The sequence below is a fragment of the Schistocerca serialis genome, chromosome 9 (assembly GCF_023864345.2).
Source record: "Schistocerca serialis cubense isolate TAMUIC-IGC-003099 chromosome 9, iqSchSeri2.2, whole genome shotgun sequence".
Taxonomy (NCBI): Eukaryota; Metazoa; Arthropoda; class Insecta; order Orthoptera; family Acrididae; genus Schistocerca; species Schistocerca serialis.
The window spans coordinates 157,248,432-157,270,873 of NC_064646.1; the positions used below are offsets into that span (position 1 = coordinate 157,248,432).

Below are 22,442 nucleotides of genomic sequence, written 5' to 3' on the forward strand. Positions count from 1 at the left end.
TCTGTTTGGTGTCCTGACTCATGGTGGGATGATCAACTCTGAAGTGTATTGTGCTATTCCCAGGAAATTGAAGAAACGACTTCAGCGTGTTCGTCGCCACAAAGATGCAAACAAATTTCTGCTTCTGCATGACAACGCAATGTCTCACAGAAGTCTGCATACCTGAGATGAGCTCACAAAACTTCATTGGACTGTTCTTCTTCATCCACCCTACAGTCCGGATCTCGCACCTTCTAACTCCCATCTATCTGGCCCAATGAAGGATGCATTCTGCAGAAAGTTGGACACGGATAATCGGGAGGTTATTGATGCAGCAAGACGTTGGCTCTGACGTCGACCAGTGCAATGGTACCATGCGGACATACAGCCCCCCCCCCCCCCCAAGTATGAGGGACGTTTGAAAAGTCCGTGAGATGGCACCACTGGCGCGTATCGAAGTCATGTTTAGTTAGTAGCATCTTTGGAAATAACGCACACCAAGTTTTAGCCATATTGGTCTATTTCTTTGTGTTTGGCGTTCGTGTGAATCAAGGAAGTCGAGTGATTGTCAAAAAATGGACGAAAACGTTTCAAAATTATCGGTGTGGCCATATGGGGAGAAGTGATGCTCAAGGTTCTGTACGCCCTGTGGAGGTTACGACTCCAGAAGTCATTGATAAAATCCCTGATATGGTGATGTATGACAGAAGAGTTAAAGTGCGCGAGATTGCTAGTGCTGTGGGCATCTCGAATGAACGGGTACATAATATTTTGCATAAACATTTGGATATGAGAAAGCTATACGCAAGAGGGGTTTCGCGATTGCTCACGCTCGGCCAAAAACGGAATCGTGTGATGTGTTGCAAGGATGGTTGCAGCAGTTGAGGAAGAGTCCGCAGGACTTTAAGCGTCGTTTCGTCACTATGGATGAAACATGAATACGTTACTATACACCCGATACGAAACAACAACCTAAACAATGGGTTACCAAGGGGGAATCTCCACCAAAAAAGGCGAATACCATTCCTTCGGCCGGAAAGATTATGGCGACTGTCTGTTGGGATTCGCAAGGGATAATCCTCATCGACTATTCATCGTTATTGGATCATTTAAAAACCGAGCTGCAAGAAAAACGCTAGCAATTGGACCGCAAAAAAGTCCTTTTCCATAACAACAATGCACCAGCACACACCTCAGCAGTTGCGGTCGCAAAATTAATGGAAATAGGATTCCAACTCGTTTCACATCCCCCCCCCCCCCCCGCCATTCTCCAGACTTGGTTCCCTCGGACTACTATTTGTTCCCCAATTTGAAGAAATGGCTGGCGGGACAAGGAATTTATTCAAACGAGGAGGTGATTGCAGCAACTAATAGCTATTTTCTGGACTCGGACAATTCCTATTTTTCGGAAGGGATCAATAAATTAGAACAGCGTTGGACGAAGTGTTTAAGTCTAAAAGGAGATTATGTAGAAAAGTATAAAAGGTTTACAGCAAACACGTAAGTAGTTTTTATGTTGTCACGGACTTTTCAAATCCCCCTCGTAAAGGTGAACGGAGATTATTTTGAAAAATAGGGCTTTATAACGTAAAGAGTGAGGAATAGTATGCTGTATGGGAATGCTGAATTAAACTAACCTGCTTTCAGAAAAAATGTGTTGAATTAACTATTGAACGTCCCTCGTACTTCAAAGTTGAAGTATGCTGGTTAGGACGATTCTTGAGGGCCAAACGTCTATATTGCACCCGGACTCACCCTGAAAGTTTGCAGGTGTATGGTGTATGGACCACACGTGATGTCGGGACCCGCCGTATTGGAATGGTGCCAACTGTTTGACCAAGGTCTCACAGACGTGGATGATGCTGATGTGGAAGGAAGGCCATCGACCAGAGATGACAGTGTCCAGGCCATCAAGGAACTGATTCGCAGCAATCGCATTCACAAAGTGAGTCTCGAACGCTTCCGTGACCAAGGAGCGGGTTCCTATCGTTGAGGACCTGAATGACTGGACCATTGTTTACGGAGACTTGGAGACTATGCTGAAAAATAAGTTTCATGTATCTGTGTCAGATTGAGGTGTAGTGGAGCAACTCGCCGTAATAACGTGTAACTTAACTTTTTTGAAGTCTACTCGTAGATAACCGTCCACCGCACTAGCGCTTTTACGGCTTCGGCCCTCAGCGGCCGCGGCACGTGGCTGGCGATTGGACACGCCACCTTCTGTACGGACCGCACCTCTGCGGGCACAACGGCGGCCGCGTTAAGCAGGTGAACGCCTGGCGCACCTCGGCTCACCTGCCGGCCGCTCGTCACGGCTTTCCCGACCAACAACGCAAAGAACGGACTCCTCAGCCGGCCCGGTGACGCGGCTCTTTCCACCGCTGGCGCACCAGAGGAAGTGGTCGGCGGCCAGCGACATACAGACAGGTGTAGGCGTTCTTCATTGCGTCCACTCGAGAGTGCGCGCGCTCCCGTCGCTAACATGTCAACTCTTCAGAGCTCTCTAGTAACTGCATTTTTCCAAACGTACCAAATAAACATGAAAAATACTGGGTTTTGGACAAAAATATCCAAAAAACACGAAAAATGCTTACTTGAAACGCCGGCCTTGGTGTCCGAGCGGTTCTAGGCGCTTCAGTCCGGAACCGCGCCACTGCTACGGTCGCAGGTTCGAATCCTGCCTCGGGCAAGGATGTGTGTGATGTCCTTAGGTTAGTTAGGTTTAAATAGTTCTAGGGGACTGATGACCTCAGAAGTTAAGTCCCATAGGGCTCAGAGTCATTTGAACCATTTTTGCTTGCTTGAACTTAAATGCCAGTGCTAGACTAGCTTGTAGATTTTGCTGTTGTATTTTACGACGAACGGAACTTGTACAGAGCGAGCCGGAATCACAGAGACACCTGGCCCTGCCGTAAAATTATAATATTGTTGAATAACTGTCGTAATAAAATAACAGTCACAATTCTCCCTTTTCACACAAGACACAAATTTGATTAAGATAAATTACAGGGCACGGGTGCTACATCTATTATGCTAACAATGTACGTTGTGGAAGTTAACAGCTGAAAATAACTTTCACATCCAGTTTGTTGCTGTAGTCGCTTTTGTTGCTGCTGTTCGTTGTCCAGAGATAAAACGGGATATGACTTCAACGAGAGGATGCCTGGATCTTGAAAGTGTTTAAGAACGATACATTAATCTTCATCTTGCACTCATTATCCGATCGTAGTTTCTTCATCCAATAAAATAGTCAATATGCAGTTCGGTCCTATTCTCAAAATAAAGTGATCAGTTATAAATTAAACTCCTTCAGAATGAAACACCAATTAAAATCACCATAGTATATCTCTCGCTCTCAAATAAGCACATTTCAGTTCTTCACTTTTTTTACACATCGACAATATATTTCACATAGGTGCAGTGTAGACAAGATACAGTCTTACCTCCACAGCTCCAATCATCAACACAGTTACAAAATGACTTTCTCCTCCACAAAATGGTTCAAATGGCTCTGAGCAATATGCGACTTAACTTCAGAGGTCATTAGTCGCATAGAACTGAGAACTAATTAAACCTAACTAACCTAAGGACATCACACACATCCATGCCCGAGGCAGGATTCGAACCTGGGACCGTAGCGGTCGCTCGGCTCCAGACTGTAGCGCCTAGAACCGCACGGGCACTCCGGCCGGCTCTCCTCCACAGCTCGCTACCAACTCCCCATGAATAGTAACATAAACTAATGATAATAAACGTCTTACATCAACAGATCACAGAATATCATTCACATCGATATTTGTTCGCAGATAACATTTACGTAGAATAGTTAACATCGAATAATAATTGCTTTTTTGTTAAGTTTAAATAATCATTTGATTTAGAGACAGTAAATTATAATGGGTTTTTAACAGTTTTATGCGCTGAAAGGGTCAAGATTCTCTGATAATAACTGGTAAGTGGAAGCGGAATTAGTCACGTGTGATTATCAGTGTTTCACCCTGGTAACTCGAAAACACAAAGTCATGGGCTTTCAGAAAGAAAGGAAGATAAATAAACAGGACATAAGAAATACAGGACCCCAGACATCGAAATAAATCAATAAAAACTCATACTGAGAAAAATGCTTTGCCATTGTTACAAAATATCAAAAGAAGAAAAGGTACATCGTGTTGTACGCTAGTTACAGTCGTATATACATTCACTATACTCCAGAATTACACAGTTATAGGTTTCTTATAGTACGTTGCAAGTGTCAGACGTACTCAGAACAATCTTATGTGTAGCTGTGAGTGCGTTAAGTTGAAGGAAAGTCAGCAGTTTGTCGGTGCTCCTGTGGTGGGTGCTTCCTTATCGTGCTAGCTGAAGTGTGTACTGTTTCAAAAGACACCATACCGAAGACTTATACCGCATACAGGCAGAGCGGGAAAACAGCGACTGCTAAGTCACTACGCATACGAAAATGTATGTTGAGTGATCGTGACCGACGGTCATTGAAGAGGATTGTGACGAAAAATAAGAGGACGACAGTTGCAAAACTCAACGCGAAAAGGAATGTCGCACTCGCGAGTCCTATCAATACCAAAACGACACGAAGGGAATTCTACAATCAGGGAACTGCAGAGCGAGTTGGAATTCCAAACCGTTCGTCAGGTGACAAAAATGCTCATTACAGGAAAATGTGGTGCAGAAGCCATAAAAACCGGGCTATGGAGCAATGGAACGGATGAGTCTTGTTTCCTACTGTTTGCGACTACTGGCCGAGTCTATCTCCCAGGGCTGAAATATGGCGGGGATTCAGAGACCAATTGCACAGCCGTATCGCGGCATTCCACAGGACCGAAGATCTCTCTGCAAGGTCGAATTTCTGTCAACGATTATGTGTCTATTTTGGCTGATCAGCCCCATCCCATAGTATGATGTTTGTTGCTCAGGGGTAATGCTGTGCCCCAAGACGATAAGGCCCCTGTTCACAAAGCTGGCATCGTCCAGTAGTGGTTTTGTGAGCACGAGGATGAATTGCTGCATCTCCCTGGCCACCACAGTCAACAGATCCGAATATTATCGAGCCTTTGTTGTCTACTTTGGAGAGAATGCTGCGTAATCGCTATCCACTTCCACCATCGTTACCGGAACATACCATTATTTTGTAGGAAGAATAGTTTAAGATCGATTTGAAGATCATGCCTGACCTGTGTTTATCCATTCCGAGACGACTCCCGTGTCTTTTGAAGGCCAGCGGTTTTGCTACACCTTATCAGACATAGAAATGTGTAGCGTTTATGGTACTTCTGTATTTCTGACCGGCCGCTGTACCTTCTCAAACGTGTTTTTTCTAGTACTATCCAGTTAGCCTAAATTTAGGTGACTTTCGGAAGCTACTCACTTTAATCTTGGTTCTCTCTATGTGCTGTTGTCGTCGCGTGGAAATTTTAACTTTTTACGTTTTATCTCCTCTAAGTATGTTGAACACCACATAACAGTTCAGACAGCAAAGAGTTGCAATCAGGATTCTATATTCTCCGCTATGGTAAATTTCTTCAATAACTGATAATTTCCACTTTTCAGTTTCAGGTTCGGTTTTGTACAGTGTGAGAAGGAAAAGTTACTAGAATACGTAGAGCAGTGGTGACAACAGAGATAAACTTCTAATATAACCGTTGTCGACAGTATTTATTAAATCGCCGCTGAACGCCACGGAACTTCTATATACGATTCAAAAATAGTAAACGAAATTCTTCTGTCTTAAAGCTGTCTTCGTATCTCTAATTAATTGAGCAGCATTTTGGATACATGTCTCAGAAACACCTCTTTAGACTACAGCATATCCTTGCTACAGGCATGAAATTAATTTTCATCTCCTCCATAAAATTCAATATATTCAAATCCACAGCAACTATTCCTTTACTTTTCAATCTTCAATAAGCATTTATTGATTTATAAGCCTTGTACATCAAAAACAAAAGCTTGTTCTGATAAACTGGACGCTACCTCAAACCCAAACCATTAACATAAAATTGCGAATCATGTTAAAAATCTCACAGAACAGAGAGGAACAATGTTTGATCGTTACTTCGGCACGTTACAGCTTGCGACTAGATGTTCGGCAGTATCGCCAGACTTCAGAGGCGTCACTCTTTTACCCCATGATCAGCCATTACATGTAAAGACAAAAATACAATTTCTCTAATCGCTTAACGGGTAACTTAACATTTAATATAACCAGTACAGCGCTTGTACGTAACATTGGGTCTTAGATTACAGGTAGAAAGCGTAATCGACAGCCGACCGGAGTGGCCGAACGGTTCTAGGCACTATAGTCTGGAACCGCGCGACCGCTACGGTCGCAGGTTCGAATCCTGCCTCGGGCATGGATGTGTGAGATGTCCTGAGGTTAGTTAGGTTTAAGTAGTTCTAAGTTCTAGGGGACTGATGACCTCAGCAGTCTCATAGTGCTCAGGGCTATTTGAACTATTCGTAATAGACAATTTGTTGACACTGCATCATTTACCATAGGTCTTACATACTAATTCTCACAAAGTATCGTAGCACTTAAATATGAACTGTTGTAATCGTAACAAAGCGGCAGTCAGCATTTCATCTACTATCGTCAAAGAAGACACAAACACTACGCGCTAGCGGGCTGAGTACTTACTTGAGAGGTGAGTCAAGTTCTGGAGACACGTAGCTACCTCTAACGCCAGTGAATGGCATTACACCAGCTACTGGAATTCTTCGACAGCGATGGAGGTGCCCTCAGCGTGGTACATAGTGATAAACTAAAACAGCAGTATAGCAATTTCCCTGGAGTTCTTAGAAGAATAAGCCACAGCCACGTCGTCTTTCTGTCGAAAACTCCGATACGGAGGCATCCGTCGAGAGTGCTGTCCCAACGCCTTCTTATAAATATCAGAAGACGCCTCTGTTGAGTGATCAGTAGCACTGCTTGCATAAATATTTACGTGCAAATATCTCGGGAACTTAATAAAGTTCGTTGATGATCCTTGCCACTACTCCTATCCAGCTTTTAGTAGAGCACTTGAAAAATATGGAAACGTTGAGTTCAAATGTGTGTGAATTCCTAAGGGACCAAACTGCTTAGGTCATCGGTCCCTAGACTTACACACTACTTAGACTAACTTATGCTAAGAAAAACACAAACACCCATTCCCGAGGGAGGACTCCAACCTCCGGCGGGAGGGGTCGCGCGGTCCGTGACATGACGCCTCAAACCGCGCGGTCACTCCGTGCGGCGAATCGTTGTGCAATATGTCGTGTCCGCCTCCTTCTCGGGTAAACGCATGGCCTCATTTGTGCAATGAAGGGATATGCTCGCAGGTAGACTGCGTCGCAAACTAAAGGAAGTATCAAGACGCCAACGGTTTAGAAGCTTCGATACGTTGAACTCAAACTGTAACTGGTGCTTACCTGTTGCATCAGCCAGAGATCTCGCCATCTACACTTACCCAGTCGAGGTGTGCCGGAAACTCGGTCATTTAGCGTTCCCTGCCTTAGATCGGGGATCTCCAAATTACTAGACCATGAGGGTGACGTATCAAGTTTGGAATCTCTGTGGAGGCCGGGTAACACACTTTCTCAGAAATTAAAAAAAGAAAACAATAACGAAATTTATTGTTGTTTTACACAAACACGATATTCAGTGAAAGCCTCAGATACACATTTATTCAGAGGCATGAAATTTGTCTTTTGAATCCAGAACTGTGGTTCTAACATAGTGTATTCTATGAATAAAATGTTTGTCAACCAGCTTAATTCTGTATTTAGATTTATAAAATTTTTGCAAATAAAATGTTTGTTTACACCTATAGGAAGTGGTAAATGCAGATAAAATGCCTCCTGCAAAGTCTTTGATCTTGGGGTAGTTTCCTTCTGGAAAAAACTGGTAAAATTGAACAAGGCTTTCTTCTTTAAACTGATGCAATTCGCTTGCAGATCAATGATTTCCATTTACAATGCACCGGAACATCATCCATCTCACAAAAATCCGATTCTGAAAAACTCGGATCTTCTTGCAATGAGCATGAAATCTGTGATCCTGAATGAAGAATTCTTTCTTCAGAGCACCAACAAAATCTATTACAAACAAGAGTGGAAAACTTGAACCATATCTACCTTCGAGCAACTGGCAACTGGTGAAGTGTGAGAAAATGTCCTGTCTGATGTTGCCCTTAAAAGTATCACTTTCTATGTAAAGGCTACAAATAATATTTCCCTCCCCTTGGAGTTTTTTATTCACTTCATTCAAATGGAGAGCAACAGCGGGTAAGAAAGCTAGTTTTTATAGTCGTTCTTTGTCTGACGCATCTTCAAGAGGACTATTTTTCTCATTCAGAAATATTTCAATTGCTGTTCTCAAAGAAAATAAGCTTGAAAAAAATTTACCACAGGTTAACTAATGTACTGCCGTGTGGTAATGAAAATCACTTGGCAAAGATTCTACTTCTTCTAGCGAGTGTTTGAGTCCATGATGTCGAATGAAACTGGCTGCAAAAATTACAGGCTTCATCACACAGCACATATCCAGCGTTTTTGCACAGAGTGCTTCCAGATAGATAACTCAATGTATTTCGAGGGTTTGGTAACACCATTGGCACTCTGGGTTTAGTCTTACAAGAAAATTTGAATATTTCTCCATCTATTGTAACACATTTCAGCCGCCAAAGAGGAAGGCTATTATTTTTGGCTGAAGTTAACTGTACCCCTTCAAAGACAGTGGAAGCTATTGTACCATGCACGGAAATCACATGTGCTAATTCTATAGTAACTTCGAACTATGTGTTAACGCAGGGTGTTTCTTAATGTTCTGGCGATTTGAAATCTGAAAACCGCGTGCTAAAGACAAGACGCAGCGATGGTGGCACCACCTAATAGTAGTGCGGACTGTCAAATTTCGTCCCATATACAGGTGAGTAGCCATATCTTACTGGTCGAAGCAAAATCGTGCGTTCGGGACGGAGTGCTATTTTCGCTACGGAGAATCTGTCATGTGCGTGCGACGTACTTTTCGTAAGCACTTCAAGATTCAGCCGCCATATTGAACTTGGTAAGAAATGTACATGCAACTACCAGTGCATCGAATCGGAAGTCAATCGGCTCTCGGAAAATCGTCCGAACTTCTTGCTAGGCATGATGGGATTATATGAAGGTAAGAGTGTACTCCGACCGACCGAGAAGCCTGCAACAGTTAAAAGATCGAATGTACGATGAAATTTCCAGAATTCCTCCAGCAGTTAAGAAAGATGTGCTCAAAAACTTAGTGAAACGCCTCGAGTATTGGGTACCCGCGAAGGTCGTGATTTGTCCGATGTAGTATTTCATAAGTAAACTTGAATCAATGTTTTTTTTTACCTTCTTAAAAATGTTCTACTTTGTTTCGTGATTAGTTTGTGTGTTATTCAAATTTGAAATGGTCGAAACATTGTGAAACACACTGTACCTACGGAAAGCAACAGGACTCTAGCAGTATCAAAGCTGTCTGTAGATTTGTTCAGGGCTACTTGGATGCCCTTTATTGTAGCTGATTTGATAAATTTCATAAATTACAAACGATATTCATGCTCCACAACGTTTGATGAAAGTGTGACTACTTTATATAGTTCAGTTTTATCAGGAAATAGTTCTACAACTGTAATTAAAATACACCTCTTTATGTAATCACCATCAGTGAATTGCTTGCTTTATTTGGCGATTTCTTTAGCAGTTCGTGAAATTAATTTCGTATAGGCTTCATTTTCCTAAACTCGCTCCCTAAAATTATTTTTTTGAGTACAATGTTTATGTTTCAGTATTTCGACTTCGTGTTCGCATGCCTTGTTCTTGAATTTATCAAACTAGGCACCATGGTTTTTTTTCGTAGTGAGATCTAAGCGAGTGGTAAAAATCGCGTAATATTTTCAAAAACTATCACTCAAGCGAGGGCCGAATTAAATCCCTTCGCAGGCCGGAGGCCATATTGTGAAGATCCTCACTTTAACTCATATGAACTCATTTTTGGAATAATTGGACCTCTCAGAAGTTCGTAAAATCGATTACACTGAATTGTTCAATAGATTTTTTATCCCACAACATCCTTCACTTCCTTGATTTGTATTAATACCTGGGACATTCAATAAATAGTACTCCGTCTTCAGGCCACGAGTGCCCTACCGGGACCATCCGACCGCCATGTCATCCTCCATGAAGGATGCGGATAGGAGGGGCGTGGGGTCAGCACACCGCTCTCCTGGTCGTAATGATGGTATTCTTGACCGAAGCCGCTACTATTCGGTCGAGTAGCTCCTCAATTGGCATCACGAGGCTGAATGCACCCCGAAAAATGGCAACAGCGTATGGCGGCCTGGATGGTCACCCATCCAAGTGCCGACCACGCCCGACAGCGCTTAACTTCGATGATCTCACGGGAACCGGTGTAACCAAAAAATGGTTCAAATGGCTTTAAGCACTATGCGACTTAACTTCTGAGGTCATCAGTCGCCTAGAACTTAGAACTAATTAAACCTAGCTAACCTAAGGACATGACACACATCCATGCCCAAGGCAGGATTCGAACCTGCGACCGTAGCGGTCACGCGCGGTTCCAGACTGCAGCGCCTAAAACCGCAAGGCCACACCGGTCGGCCCGGTGTAACCACTGCGCAAGGCCGTTGTTCTAACAGAGTTTTTTCCTCCGGTAATTTCCGTCGAAAAAATTCTGAATTTGTTGTGGGACATTGTGGAATATTCGCACTTCAGCCCCTATATTTACATGTGATTGCTATAGGTGGTGTCACCATACGTAGCCTTCGAAATGGCATTCGTAATGGAGGTGCGTTCCAAGCAGAGGGCTGTTATTGAGTTTCTTTTGGTGGAAAAGCAGAGCATAACAGATGTTCATAGATGCTTGCAGAATGTCTACGGAGACGTTGCAGTGAACAAAAGCACGGTGAGTCATTGGGCGAGGGGTCTGTCATCATTGTGATATCTCGCGTGCCGGCCGGCCGCACACAGCTGTGACTCCTGTAGTGATGGAACGTGCGGACACTCTCGCTCGAGGTGATCGACGGATCACAAACTACTCTCTGTACAATTAGACGTCTCTGTTAGTAGTGGTGACACACTCGTTCACCAGTTGAGGTACTAAATGGGGAGTGCCTTCTGGATTCCTCGCCGCCTAGGCCACAAAGAGCAACAAAGGGACATCCGTTTGGTTCAAAATGGCTCTGAGCACTATGGGACTCAACATCTGAGGTCATCAGTCCCCTAGAACTTAGAACTACTTAAACCTAACTAACCTAAGGACATCACACACATCCATGCCCGAGGCAGGATTCGAACCTACGACCGTAGCGCATCTGTTTGGTCCAAACAAGGATGCGCTCCGTGGGGGATCTTATTAATGCATCAAGACATTGGGTCCGACGCCGACCAGTAGAGTGATATCATACGGATATAGAGACCCGCCCAGAACGTGGCTTAAGGCCGTCGCATTGAACGGAGATTATATTGAAAAGCAAGGTTTTGAAGCCAAAAGAGTGGGGAATAATACAGCGTGCTGGAATCCCGAAAAAAAACCTGCTTTCAGAAAAAAATGTCTTGTCTTGCTTATTGAGCGCCCCTCGTAATCAGATTAATTACACAGTATTTATCATTAAGGCGGAATGAGGCCCGGTGGAGCATGGAATGGAATGCAGACACCAGCCCAGTGCCACAGTATAACATGACTTGACAAAAGAAAAACATGAGAACATTATTCCTGACGAGGAATGTGTGTTCCAACCAGGGCTGCGAGGTATCCCGATTTAGGTGGGATTGTCTCCTGGTTTAGAAGTTAAATGTCAACTCCCAATTAAACCTTTTCAAGATACGCAGCAATCTGAATTGCACCAAACTAGACAACATTTCACATAATATAGACTATAACAATTAAAATAATCATTTTTGACAGTATAATGTAATTGGATAAATAAAAAATCTATTCACCAAGCGGCGGCAGAAGAACGCACGTACAGGCGAGGAGAAAAGTGGAATAGAAAATCAAGAACAGCAAGATTCAAACTTAAGTGTTTTAATAAGTATGACTCAGACAAACGATACGGATAAGGACTTGTAGACCTTGCAGTTTCGAGTCTACTGACATTGTGTTCCACCTCCAAGTTGTATTGGACTTACAATCTCTTGATTGCTGTCATTTAAGCATTCCTGTGGAGTAAGCTGTTTTATTATCGTAGTCGACCGTGTCAGGTGCTCCGTCATAAGTCCGCACACGCTAGAGTTGGGTATCGGATTATTTTCTGGCCGCTGGTGTTCAAATTCCCGTTCGCTCTCGAAATGACCGTCCTCAGGTACTCGATTTGCTGTCTGAAGTACCACCGTCTGTGCGCTATATGTTGGTTGTCCTCGGTTATGTTCTCTGATAACATTTCCAAAGTTATTTCTCCGGAGTTTGGATGTCGCCCGCTGTAAGTCTTTAGAATATCGAGTACCGGATTTCGGGTGGAACTAAGCTGATGTCCCTTGTCACGGTTAATGGTATTCTGTGTGACCTTTACTTCGATGGAAATATTGTGCAAGTACGGCACGGATCACCGGCATAAAACCCCATTTTCCAAGACAACAATGTTTCAATATTATTACAAGATTGCAGAGCAATCACTGGAAGCAGTGACATCCATAAAATATCTAGGAACATGCATACAGAGCGATTTAATACGGAACGACCACATAAAACTAATCGCAGGAAAGGCAGATGCCAAAAAGAGATTCATTGGGAGAATCCTCAGGAAGTATAGCTCACCTACAAAGGTGGTAGCTTACAAAGTCCTCGATCAACCAATACTTGAGTATTGTTCGTTGGTGTATGACCCATAATAGGTTTAATAAAGGAAAAAGATAACATCGAAAGAAGAGCAGCGCGTTTCTTTACAGATTCATTTGATAAGCGCGGAAGCGTCACGGAAGCGCTCAGTCAACTACAGTGGCAGACACTGAATGAGAGGCGTTCTGCATCTTGGTATGGTTTACTGTTGTAGCTCCGAGAGCGCACCGTTAGATGGGTTCCTCCTATGTGTATCTCGCAAGAAGATCATGAAGCTAGGATTATAGAATTTCAAGCTCACGCGGATGCTTGCCAATCATCGTTCTTCCGTTTACCGTTCTCAACTGGAACAGGAAAGGCGGGAATGACAATGGCCCACAAAGTGCCCTCCGCCACGCACTATAAGGTGGCCTGCGGAGTATAATCGTAAATATAGTAGATGAGGACTTCGAGATTCTTTGTTTCCATGCTACTCTATTTTCCGAGAGTTAGCTGAGAAACTTAGAAACAGATATATAAGGGACATTCAAATGAAAACCGAACACTCGTCGCATCGGGACCATGGTGTAAGTAGGCTGTTTAGGTTTTTATGTTGGTAACGCCAAATAGCGCTCTGTATGAATATCACTGACAGTGCTGTGTGCAGTCTGTGGCTGATTTGCATTGTTGGAGTATTTGGTATTGTAGTGTTGAGCATTTGCATGTGAAAAGCGCGTAGCGTTGCGCAGTTTGAGGTGAGCCGCCAGCGGTGGTGGATGTGGAGAGAGAGATGTCAGAATTTTGAGAGCGGACGATCTGGACGTGTGTCCATCAGAAAGAGTAAATTTGTAATACTGTATATCATGAACTGATTTATATATGATGACTTTTGAATATTATTAAGGTAAATACATTGTTTGTTCTGTATCAAAATCTTTCATTTGCTAACTATGCCTATCAGTAGTTAGTGCCTTCAGTAGTTAGAATCTTTTATTTAGCTGGCCGTATTGGCGCTCGCTGTATTGCAGTACTTCGAGTAACGAAAATTTTTGTGAGGTAACTGATTCATGAAAGGTATAGGCTATTGTTAGTATGGGCCATTCTTTTGTAGGGATTATTGAAAGACGTCCGGTGTGGCCGAGCGGTTCTAGGGGCTTCAGTCTGAAACCGCGCGACCGCTACGGTCGCAAGTTCGAATCCTGCCTCGGGCATGGATGTGTGTGATGTCCTTAGGTTAGTTATGTTTAAGTAGTTCTAAGTTCTAGGGGACCCATAGTGGTCAGAGCCATTTGAACCATTTTTTGATTATTGAAAGTCAGATTGCGTTGCGCTAAAAATATTGTGTGTCAGTTTAGTGTTGATCAGAATACGTAAAGAGAGAAATGACTGAGTACGTTCAGTTCTGCTCAGCTGTTTGAAAATCAAATAACGTAAGAGGTTTATCAGCACAGTAATTTATAATTTTCCTAATGGGACGTTTCAGTGGTATGGTTCCATTCAAAAGTAACCGCCACATGCGCTAAGGCATTTATCCCACTGGTAGAAGAGACGATCATTTCCTGTTTCGTAGAACGCGATCAGCCATTGACGAATCCACAACCACACCCACTCTTGCACTTCCTCGTCCGACTGAAACCGACGTCCACGCAGGTTTTTCTGCAAGTTGCCAAAGATGTGAAAACCACACGGTGAGAGATCCGGACTGTTGCAGTGTTTCCCAACCCAGTCGCTAAAGCGTAGCCTTCGTCCGATGGGCAGTGGGCGGGGGGGGGGGGGGGGGGGGGGATTATCGTTCAAAGTGATGATACCGTCTGACAGCCTTATTGGATGATCTAAGTTTATGCTGCGTAGCACATTCTGCAAACTGACGTCATAGTGCTGCGCATTGATTGTGGTTCTACGGTCGAGAGATTCGACGAGCAGAGGGCTCCTACAGTCGAAGAAGATGTTCATCGTGACCTTAATAGAACTTGTGCGAAGAGCTTTGGATTTCATTGGCAGGGGATATGTGGGATTTTTACACTGTTGGCTTTACCATTTGCCCTCGGGCTGACGGAATGCTGTCAGACAGAATCCTCCTTTTGAATGAAACACGTGCCCCCACTGCCAATCGGATGAAGGCTACACTGTAGCAATTGACCGAGCGAGGTGGCGCAGTGGTTAGCACGCTGGACTCGCATTCGGGAGGACGACGACTCAAACCCGCGTCCGGTCATCCTGATTTAGATTTTCCGTCATTTCCCTAAACCGCTACAGGCAAATGCCGGGATGGCTCCTTTGAAAGAGCACCGCCGCTTTCAAAAATGGCTCTGAGCACTATGGGACTTAACATCTGAGGTTATCAGTCCCCTAGAACTTAGACCTACTTAAACCTAACTAACCTAAGGACATCACACACATCCATGCCCGAGGCAGGATTCGAACCTGCGACCGTAGCGGTCGCGCGGTTCCAGACTGAAGCGCCTAGAACCGCTCGGCCACAACGGCCGGCTCCGCCGCTTTCCTTCCCCATCATTCCCTAATCTGACGGGACAGATGACCTCGCTGTTTCGTCCCCTTAACCAAATCAGCCAACCAACTTCAGCAATTTCGCTGGGAAACCCTGCAATATCTTTTGTATAGTCCGAATATTTCCCCATGTGATTTTCAGGTCTTTGGCGCCCTGGAGAAAGACAGACGTGGATGTCGGTTTCAGTCGGACAGGGAAGTGCTGGAGTGGGTGCGGTTGTGGATCCGTCAACGGGCTACCACGTTCCATGAAATATAAATTGATCGTCTCGTTTCCCGGCGGTATAAATGTCTTAACACTTGTGGTGATTACTTTTGAGTGGAACCATTCGATGGTCTCGTTGTAGCGGGTGTTTTCATTTGACTGCCCTTCGTATGTAACAATATTAACGCTATTGGTAACATTTTCTTTGGGAGGGAAGGCCGGTCATGGGCTACATGACCCACTCCCCACACCCTTGCAAGCGCTCCTTACGCAACCGCAGTGCTCTGAACCGCTGTTCTCTGTGTGCAGACGGTCCGCTGGACCTGAGCAGCAACGCCTCGCCGCCGGGCAGACGACCGCAGTGCCAGCCAATGGGATCCAACGCCGGCGTCGGTGCTGGTTCTGCTTCCGGTGGGCGGTCGCTGCTGCCTTGCCCCGTGTGCGCCAAGCGCTTCGACAGGCCCTCCTTGCTCAAGAGGCACATGCGCACACACACAGGTCTGTATCACAACAAACAGCCCATCTTTGTGTTGGGCATAGTCACCACTGATAAACATTTATTTTCTGTTTCAAATCTCTTTAGTGAAATTTCGTGTAAGATGGAAAATGAGTGCCTGATGCAAACTCGAACCGGGTAGCTTTGCCTTTCACAGTTGGTGGCGACCTCACGCCACGACCTCACGCCTCAACCTCACAGTTTATTTTGCAGTGAACACATTGTGTGTCGTGGGGTGATCACTCTGTTTTTAAGATAATTGAAAAGCCACGATCGCTTCAATATCGTTCACTAGATGACTGGTATCAGCACTATCAAGGTGCCGTCATCGGATCTGTGAAGGTATAACATAACAGGTTTCAGGGAGGGCTTACATGAGTTAACTATATACACTACTGGCCATTAAAATTGCTACAACAAGAAGAAATGCAGTTGATAAACGGCTATTCATTGGACAAATATATTACACTAGAACTGACATGTGATTACTTTTTCACACAATTTGGGTGCATAGATCCTGAATAATCCCGTACCCAGAACAACCACCTCTGGCCGTAATAACGGCTTTGATACGTCTGGGCGTAGAGTCAAAGAGATCTTGGATGGCGTGTACAGGTATAGCTGCCCATGCAGCTTCAACACGATACCACAGTTCACCAACAGTAGTGACTGGCGTATTGTGACGAGCCAGTTGCTCGGCCACCATTGACCAGACGTTTTCAGTTGGTGAGAGATCTGGAGAATGTGCTGGCCAGGGCAGCAGTCGAACATTTTCTATATCCAGAAAGGCCCGTACAGGATCTGCAACATGCGGTCGTGCATTATCCTGCTGAAATGTAGTGATTCGCAGGGATCGAATGAAGGGTAGAGCCACGGGTCGTAAAACATCTGAAATGTAACGTCCATTTTTCAAAGTGCCCTCAATGCGAACAAGAGGTGACCGAGACGTGTAACCAATGCCACCCCATACCATCACGCCTGGTGATACGCCATTATGGCGATGACGAATACACGCTTCCAATGTGCGTTCACCGCGATGTCGCCAAACGCGGATGTGACCATCATGACGCTGTAAACATAACCTGGATTCAACCGAAAAAATAACGTTTTGCCATTCGTGCACCCAGGTTCGTCGTTGAGTACACCATCGCAGGCGCTCCTGTTTGTGATGCAGCGTCAAGGGTAGCCGCAGCCATGATCTCCGAGCTGATAGTACATGCTGCTGTGCTGCTGCAAACGTCGTCGAACTGCAGATGGTTGTGGTTTTGCAAACGTCCCCATCTGTTGACTCGGGGGTCTAGACGTGACTGCACGATCCGTTACAGCCATGCGGATAAGATGCTTGTCATCTCGACTGCTAGTGATACGAGGCCGTTGGGATCCAGTAGGGTGTCCCGTATTGCCCTCCTGAACCCACCGATTCCATATTCTGCTAACAGTCATTGGATCTCGACCAACGCGAGCAGCAATGTCACGATACGATAAACCGCAATCGCGATAGGCTACAATCCGACCTATATCAAAGTCGGAAACGTGATGGTACGCAATTCTTCTCCTTACACGAGGCACCACAACAACATTTCACCAGGCAACGCCGGACAACTGCTGTTTGTGTATGAGAAATCGGTTGGAAACTTTCCTCACGTCAGCACGTTGTAGGTGTCGCCACCGGCGCCAACCTTGTGTGAATGCTCTGAAAAGCTTATCATTGGCATATCACAGCATCTTCTTTCTGTCGGTTAAATTTCACGTCTGTAGCACGTCATCTTCGAGGTGTAGCAATTTTAATGGCCAGTAGTGTACATTACAATTATTACAGAACCACATACCTGAAAAGTGGATTAACATTTATAAAACCATATGGACATCATGGGACATGAGGCAGACCATCTGATAAAAATCATTGTCACAACGAATAAAAAGTAATAAAAAACTGCTCTCATGGTCGTTCTTTCCATAAAATAAAACTGAAGTCACCAGATGAAGCTACCAGTGCTCGCCTAACACCGGTCGGCATCATCACTGCCCTATTCCGCGCAGGCTTACCTGCTGTGATTCTAGCGGTTCACAACCGGCCACCAGATAGCGCTGTCCAAGCAGCGCACACAGTTCCACTCATTGCTACTAAAACACAGTTTTACTATAACTGCTTGTCACATACCCATGCAAAGCCCACATTTACGCTGTTGTGTACAAAGTTCCGCGTTGTCAGCGCGTACACAACTTTCCCACTAGAGCGCGCCCCGCTAAGCACAACAGCGCAGGCGCAGCGCTCGTCCGTCTCCGCTCTACGAGATGGCGCTGCCAGAGAGACGGACCAAATTCTGCTTCCGCCGATCCGCATATTAATATGTAACGCAGCCAATGAGATTGCTGCTAACGTAGAACCTTTTCTCCTAGCGGATCACCCTCGCGCAGGGATACCTGAACGCGCGAGGTATTATAACGCGTGTACAGACCTCCGATTAGTCAGTCTGCATTCCTCTGCATTTGTCTGTACCACTCTATAGTCAAGTTTCAGTCTGCGCTTAGTAAGATTATCATATTCCTGTACATAGCCATGAAGAGAAATGTATAGACACTTTGTCAAGTATCAGAGATATGTGAGAATAAGACTAACGTACCAGCACCAAAGGAACTTCAGATTGTCAATTGTTCATAGCATCCAGAATCAAGTTAAGTAAGGTTTATGATTGTTATTATTTTAATAAATGCGTGTGAAAATTAATCAAGTTCTGTTTAAAGTTGGTCACCGTCAATCTACTACTCTAAGCGTACAAGTGGCATTTCTATCGTCTGACCTAACGGCAGAAGATAAACATGCCACGATAGGACCACGAGACATATTGCTGACACTCGCCTACTTCGTTAGAGCGACAAGTGAAATAATCTGATGGTGTGTGTACCGAAGGTCTTACAGTACGCACACCACATACGCATACTTTTATGTATATACTATAATCACTATAAAGTACATCAATTAGAAAGTAAAAGCATCTGAGGCACAGACATTATCAAAATGGCTCTGAGCACTATGGGACTCAACTGCTGAGGTCATTAGTCCCCTAGAACTTAGAACTAGTTAAACCTAACTAACCTAAGGACATCACAAACATCCATGCCCGCTGCAGGATTCGAACCTGCGACCGTAGCTGTCTTGCGGTTCCAGACTGCAGCGCCTTTAACCGCACGGCCACTTCGGCCGGCCAGACATTATCCATTACCGTCTTACAAAACTACATATTCTAATTTGTCTTTATTCAAATTGCTGACGTCCGTATATGAATAAAGGTAAAATATAATAAGTAGTTTTGTAAGACGCTAATGGATAATGACTGTGACGCAGATACTTTTACTTTGTAATTGACATACTTTATAGTGATTATAGTATATACATAAAAGTATGTGTATGTGGTGTGCGTACTGTAAGACCTTCGGTACATACACCATCAGATTATTTCCCTTGTCGCTCTAACGAAGTAGGCGAGTGTCAGCAATATGTCTCGTGGTCCTATCGTGGCGTGTTTATCTTCTGCCGTTAGGTCAGACGATAGAAATGCCACTTGTACACTTAGAGTAGTAGATTGACGGTGACCAACTTTAAACAGAACTTGATTAATTTTCACACTCATTTATTAAAATAATAACAATCATAAACCTTACTTAACTTGATTCTGGATGCTATGAACAATTGACAATCTGAAGTTCCTTTGGTGTTGGTACGTTAGTCTTATTCTCACATATCTCTGATACTTGACAAAGTGTCTATACATTTCTCTTCATGGCTATGTACAGGAATATGATAATCTTATTAAGCGCAGACTGAAACTTGACTATAGAGTGGTACAGACAAATGCAGAGGAATGCAGACTGACTAATCGGAGGCCTGTACCCTCGTTATAATACCTCGCGCGTTCAAGTATCCCTGCGCGAGGGTGATCCACGAGGAGAAAAGGTTCTATGTTAGCAGCAATCTCATTGGCTGTGTTACATATTAATACGCGGATCGGCGGAAGCAGAATTTGGTCCGTCTCTATGGCAGCGCCATCTCGTAGAGCGGAGACGGACGAGCGCTGCGCCTGCGCTGTTGTGCTTAGTGGGGCGCGCTCTAGTGGGAAAGTTGTGTACGCGCTGACAACGCGGAACTTTGTACACAACAGCGTAAATGTGGGCTTTGCAGGGTATGTGACAAGCAGTTATAGTAAAACTGTGTTTTAGTAGTAATGAGTGGAACTGTGTGCGCTGCTTGGACAGCGCTATCTGGTGGCCGGTTGTGAACCGCTAGAATCACAGCAGGTGAGCCTGTGCGGAATAGGGCAGTGATGATGCTGACCGGTGTTAGGCGAGCACTGGTAGTTTCATCTGGTGACTTCAGTTTTATTTTATGGAAAGAACTACCATGAGAGCAGTTTTTTATTATTTTTTATCGTTTGTGACAATGATTTTTATCAAATGGTCTGCCTCATGTCCCATGATGTCCATATGGTTTTATTATTTTTTATCGTTTGTGACAATGATTTTTATCAGATGGTCTGCCTCATGTCCCATGATGTCCATATGGTTTTATAAATGTTAATCCACGTTTCAGGTATAATGTATATAGTTAACTCATGTTATCCCTCCCTCAAACCCGTTATGTTATACCTTCACAGATCCAATGATGGCACCTTCAGAGTGCTGAAACCGGTCATCTAGTGAACGATATTGAAGCGATCGCGGCTTTTCAATTATTTTAAAACTCACAGTCTTACTTCCGCGAAAGGTCATACACAGTTCAGTGAAAAGCCTGAATAACCTCTTTTTGCAGCGCGATCGTGCAGGAAGAGAGGCAGTGAGATTCTGGAAGGTACCAACAGGGATGTGGAGCGATAGCGACTCCATTGATGTGGCCAGCTGCGCTAAGTTTCACAGTTGGGGATCCATAGCGCCAACAGCTCGATCAAGGTGGTAACATTTTCTTTGGGAATGAAGGCAGGTCCTGTGCTCCATGACCCACTCCCCACCCCCTCCCCACACCCTTGCAAACGCTCCTTACACATCCGCAGTGCTTTGAGCTCGACTGAGTTTAAATCCGGTGGAGTAGGGGGAGAGGGGGAGGGGGGGATGGTGACCAGGGGCGTGCGGTAAAATCATGCTAGTGCTCTTCTAACCATGCAAGTACACTCTGAGCTGCGTGACACATTGTATAATCCTGCCGAGGAAAAACTGACTCTATGGAGGGGTGGATATGGTCCTCACTGACAGATGCACATTCTTTTTGATCCCTTGTGCCTTCGAAACCGACGAGATAACCCAGGGAAAGCCACGAAAACATGCCCCAGACAATAACGCTCCCTCCTCCAGTCTGAACCCTCCAGACAATTGTTGCAGCGCTGTACGTGCCAAAGGCCTTCTGTCCGATGGAGCATAAAACATGACTCTTATGAAAAGGACACCTGTCGGACGTTTGGTTGTGGTACTGACGTGCAAATTCGTGCCTTCATCGCCAATGAACGGCAGCTTGCATCGCTGCATGAACTACGCGCCTTCTGCGGAGAACTATACGCAGGAAGTTCACCGAACAGTCGTTGAGGAGACACTGTTGGTAGCCCCTTGGTTCACCTGTTTTGTTTTGGAGCCCAAAACCAACTAGGGTCATACGCGTCCTTGATTCATCTGGGCAGTAAGTTGCTCAACAGCTGCACGTGTATTCGCCTGTATACATCTCCGCAGCAGTCGATCACTCTCGTGTGCATCACGGTTGCCTCGGCGCCGCTTTTGGATAGCGCCATTTTGCCATGCGCGTTGTAGTTTAACCACGGCAGCACACGAACATTTTAAAAAATTTGCAGTTTTGGAAATGCTTCCGCACAGGCCCGAAAGCCAAAGACCATGCCTTTTCGGGCGTCAGATAAATCGTTCCGTTTCCGTTTTACGACAAAGAGACGACGACTGTACTGTTTTCTACGCCCCCCACATACATATACACACTTTATGCTCTCTCCACCGACAGTGCTGCCACCTGCATAGTTATTGCACGTTGACGTCGAACACAGGCGGTGGTCACAGATTCATGATTGGTTCGTGTATAAGCATATGCCCAAAAGTGAGTAGTTTATTAATGAAACCTAATAAAATCTCAATAAAACGTTATGTTCGACACATCATTTATGTATTGTCAGATTGAATGTCTCATATATTTAAAAAGTTATAACAAATATGTAAAAGGTCCTACTGCTTCCATACAAGCATGCATTGGTCGAATCATGTACTTTCATACACTATCAAACAATCCCTAACGGTACTGAATTGTTTCGCAGGCTTCCGAGACACGTTGATGAAGAGTTTCAGCATCCATGCTATCTTCCGCATAAACCAACTGTTTAAAAGTTCCCTCAGACATAAAAATCCGGAGGACTATGATCGAGAGAACGTACAGACCACAGCCTCGGGGCAAAAACTTGATAGTGGAGCCTCGGCCCCCG

General features: G+C 44.6%; 1 protein-coding gene across 1 annotated transcript in view; it reads left to right on the forward strand.

Annotated features, from left to right (window-relative positions):
• Positions 1-15,706: 15,706 nt before the first annotated feature.
• LOC126419440 (zinc finger protein 239-like) overlaps positions 15,707-22,442 on the forward strand; it is a 104,954-nt gene continuing 98,218 nt past the window's right edge. The window contains exon 1 of the mRNA XM_050086627.1: positions 15,707-15,980. Coding sequence (XP_049942584.1) covers positions 15,707-15,980 — 274 coding nt within the window. The remainder of the gene's footprint in view (positions 15,981-22,442) is intronic.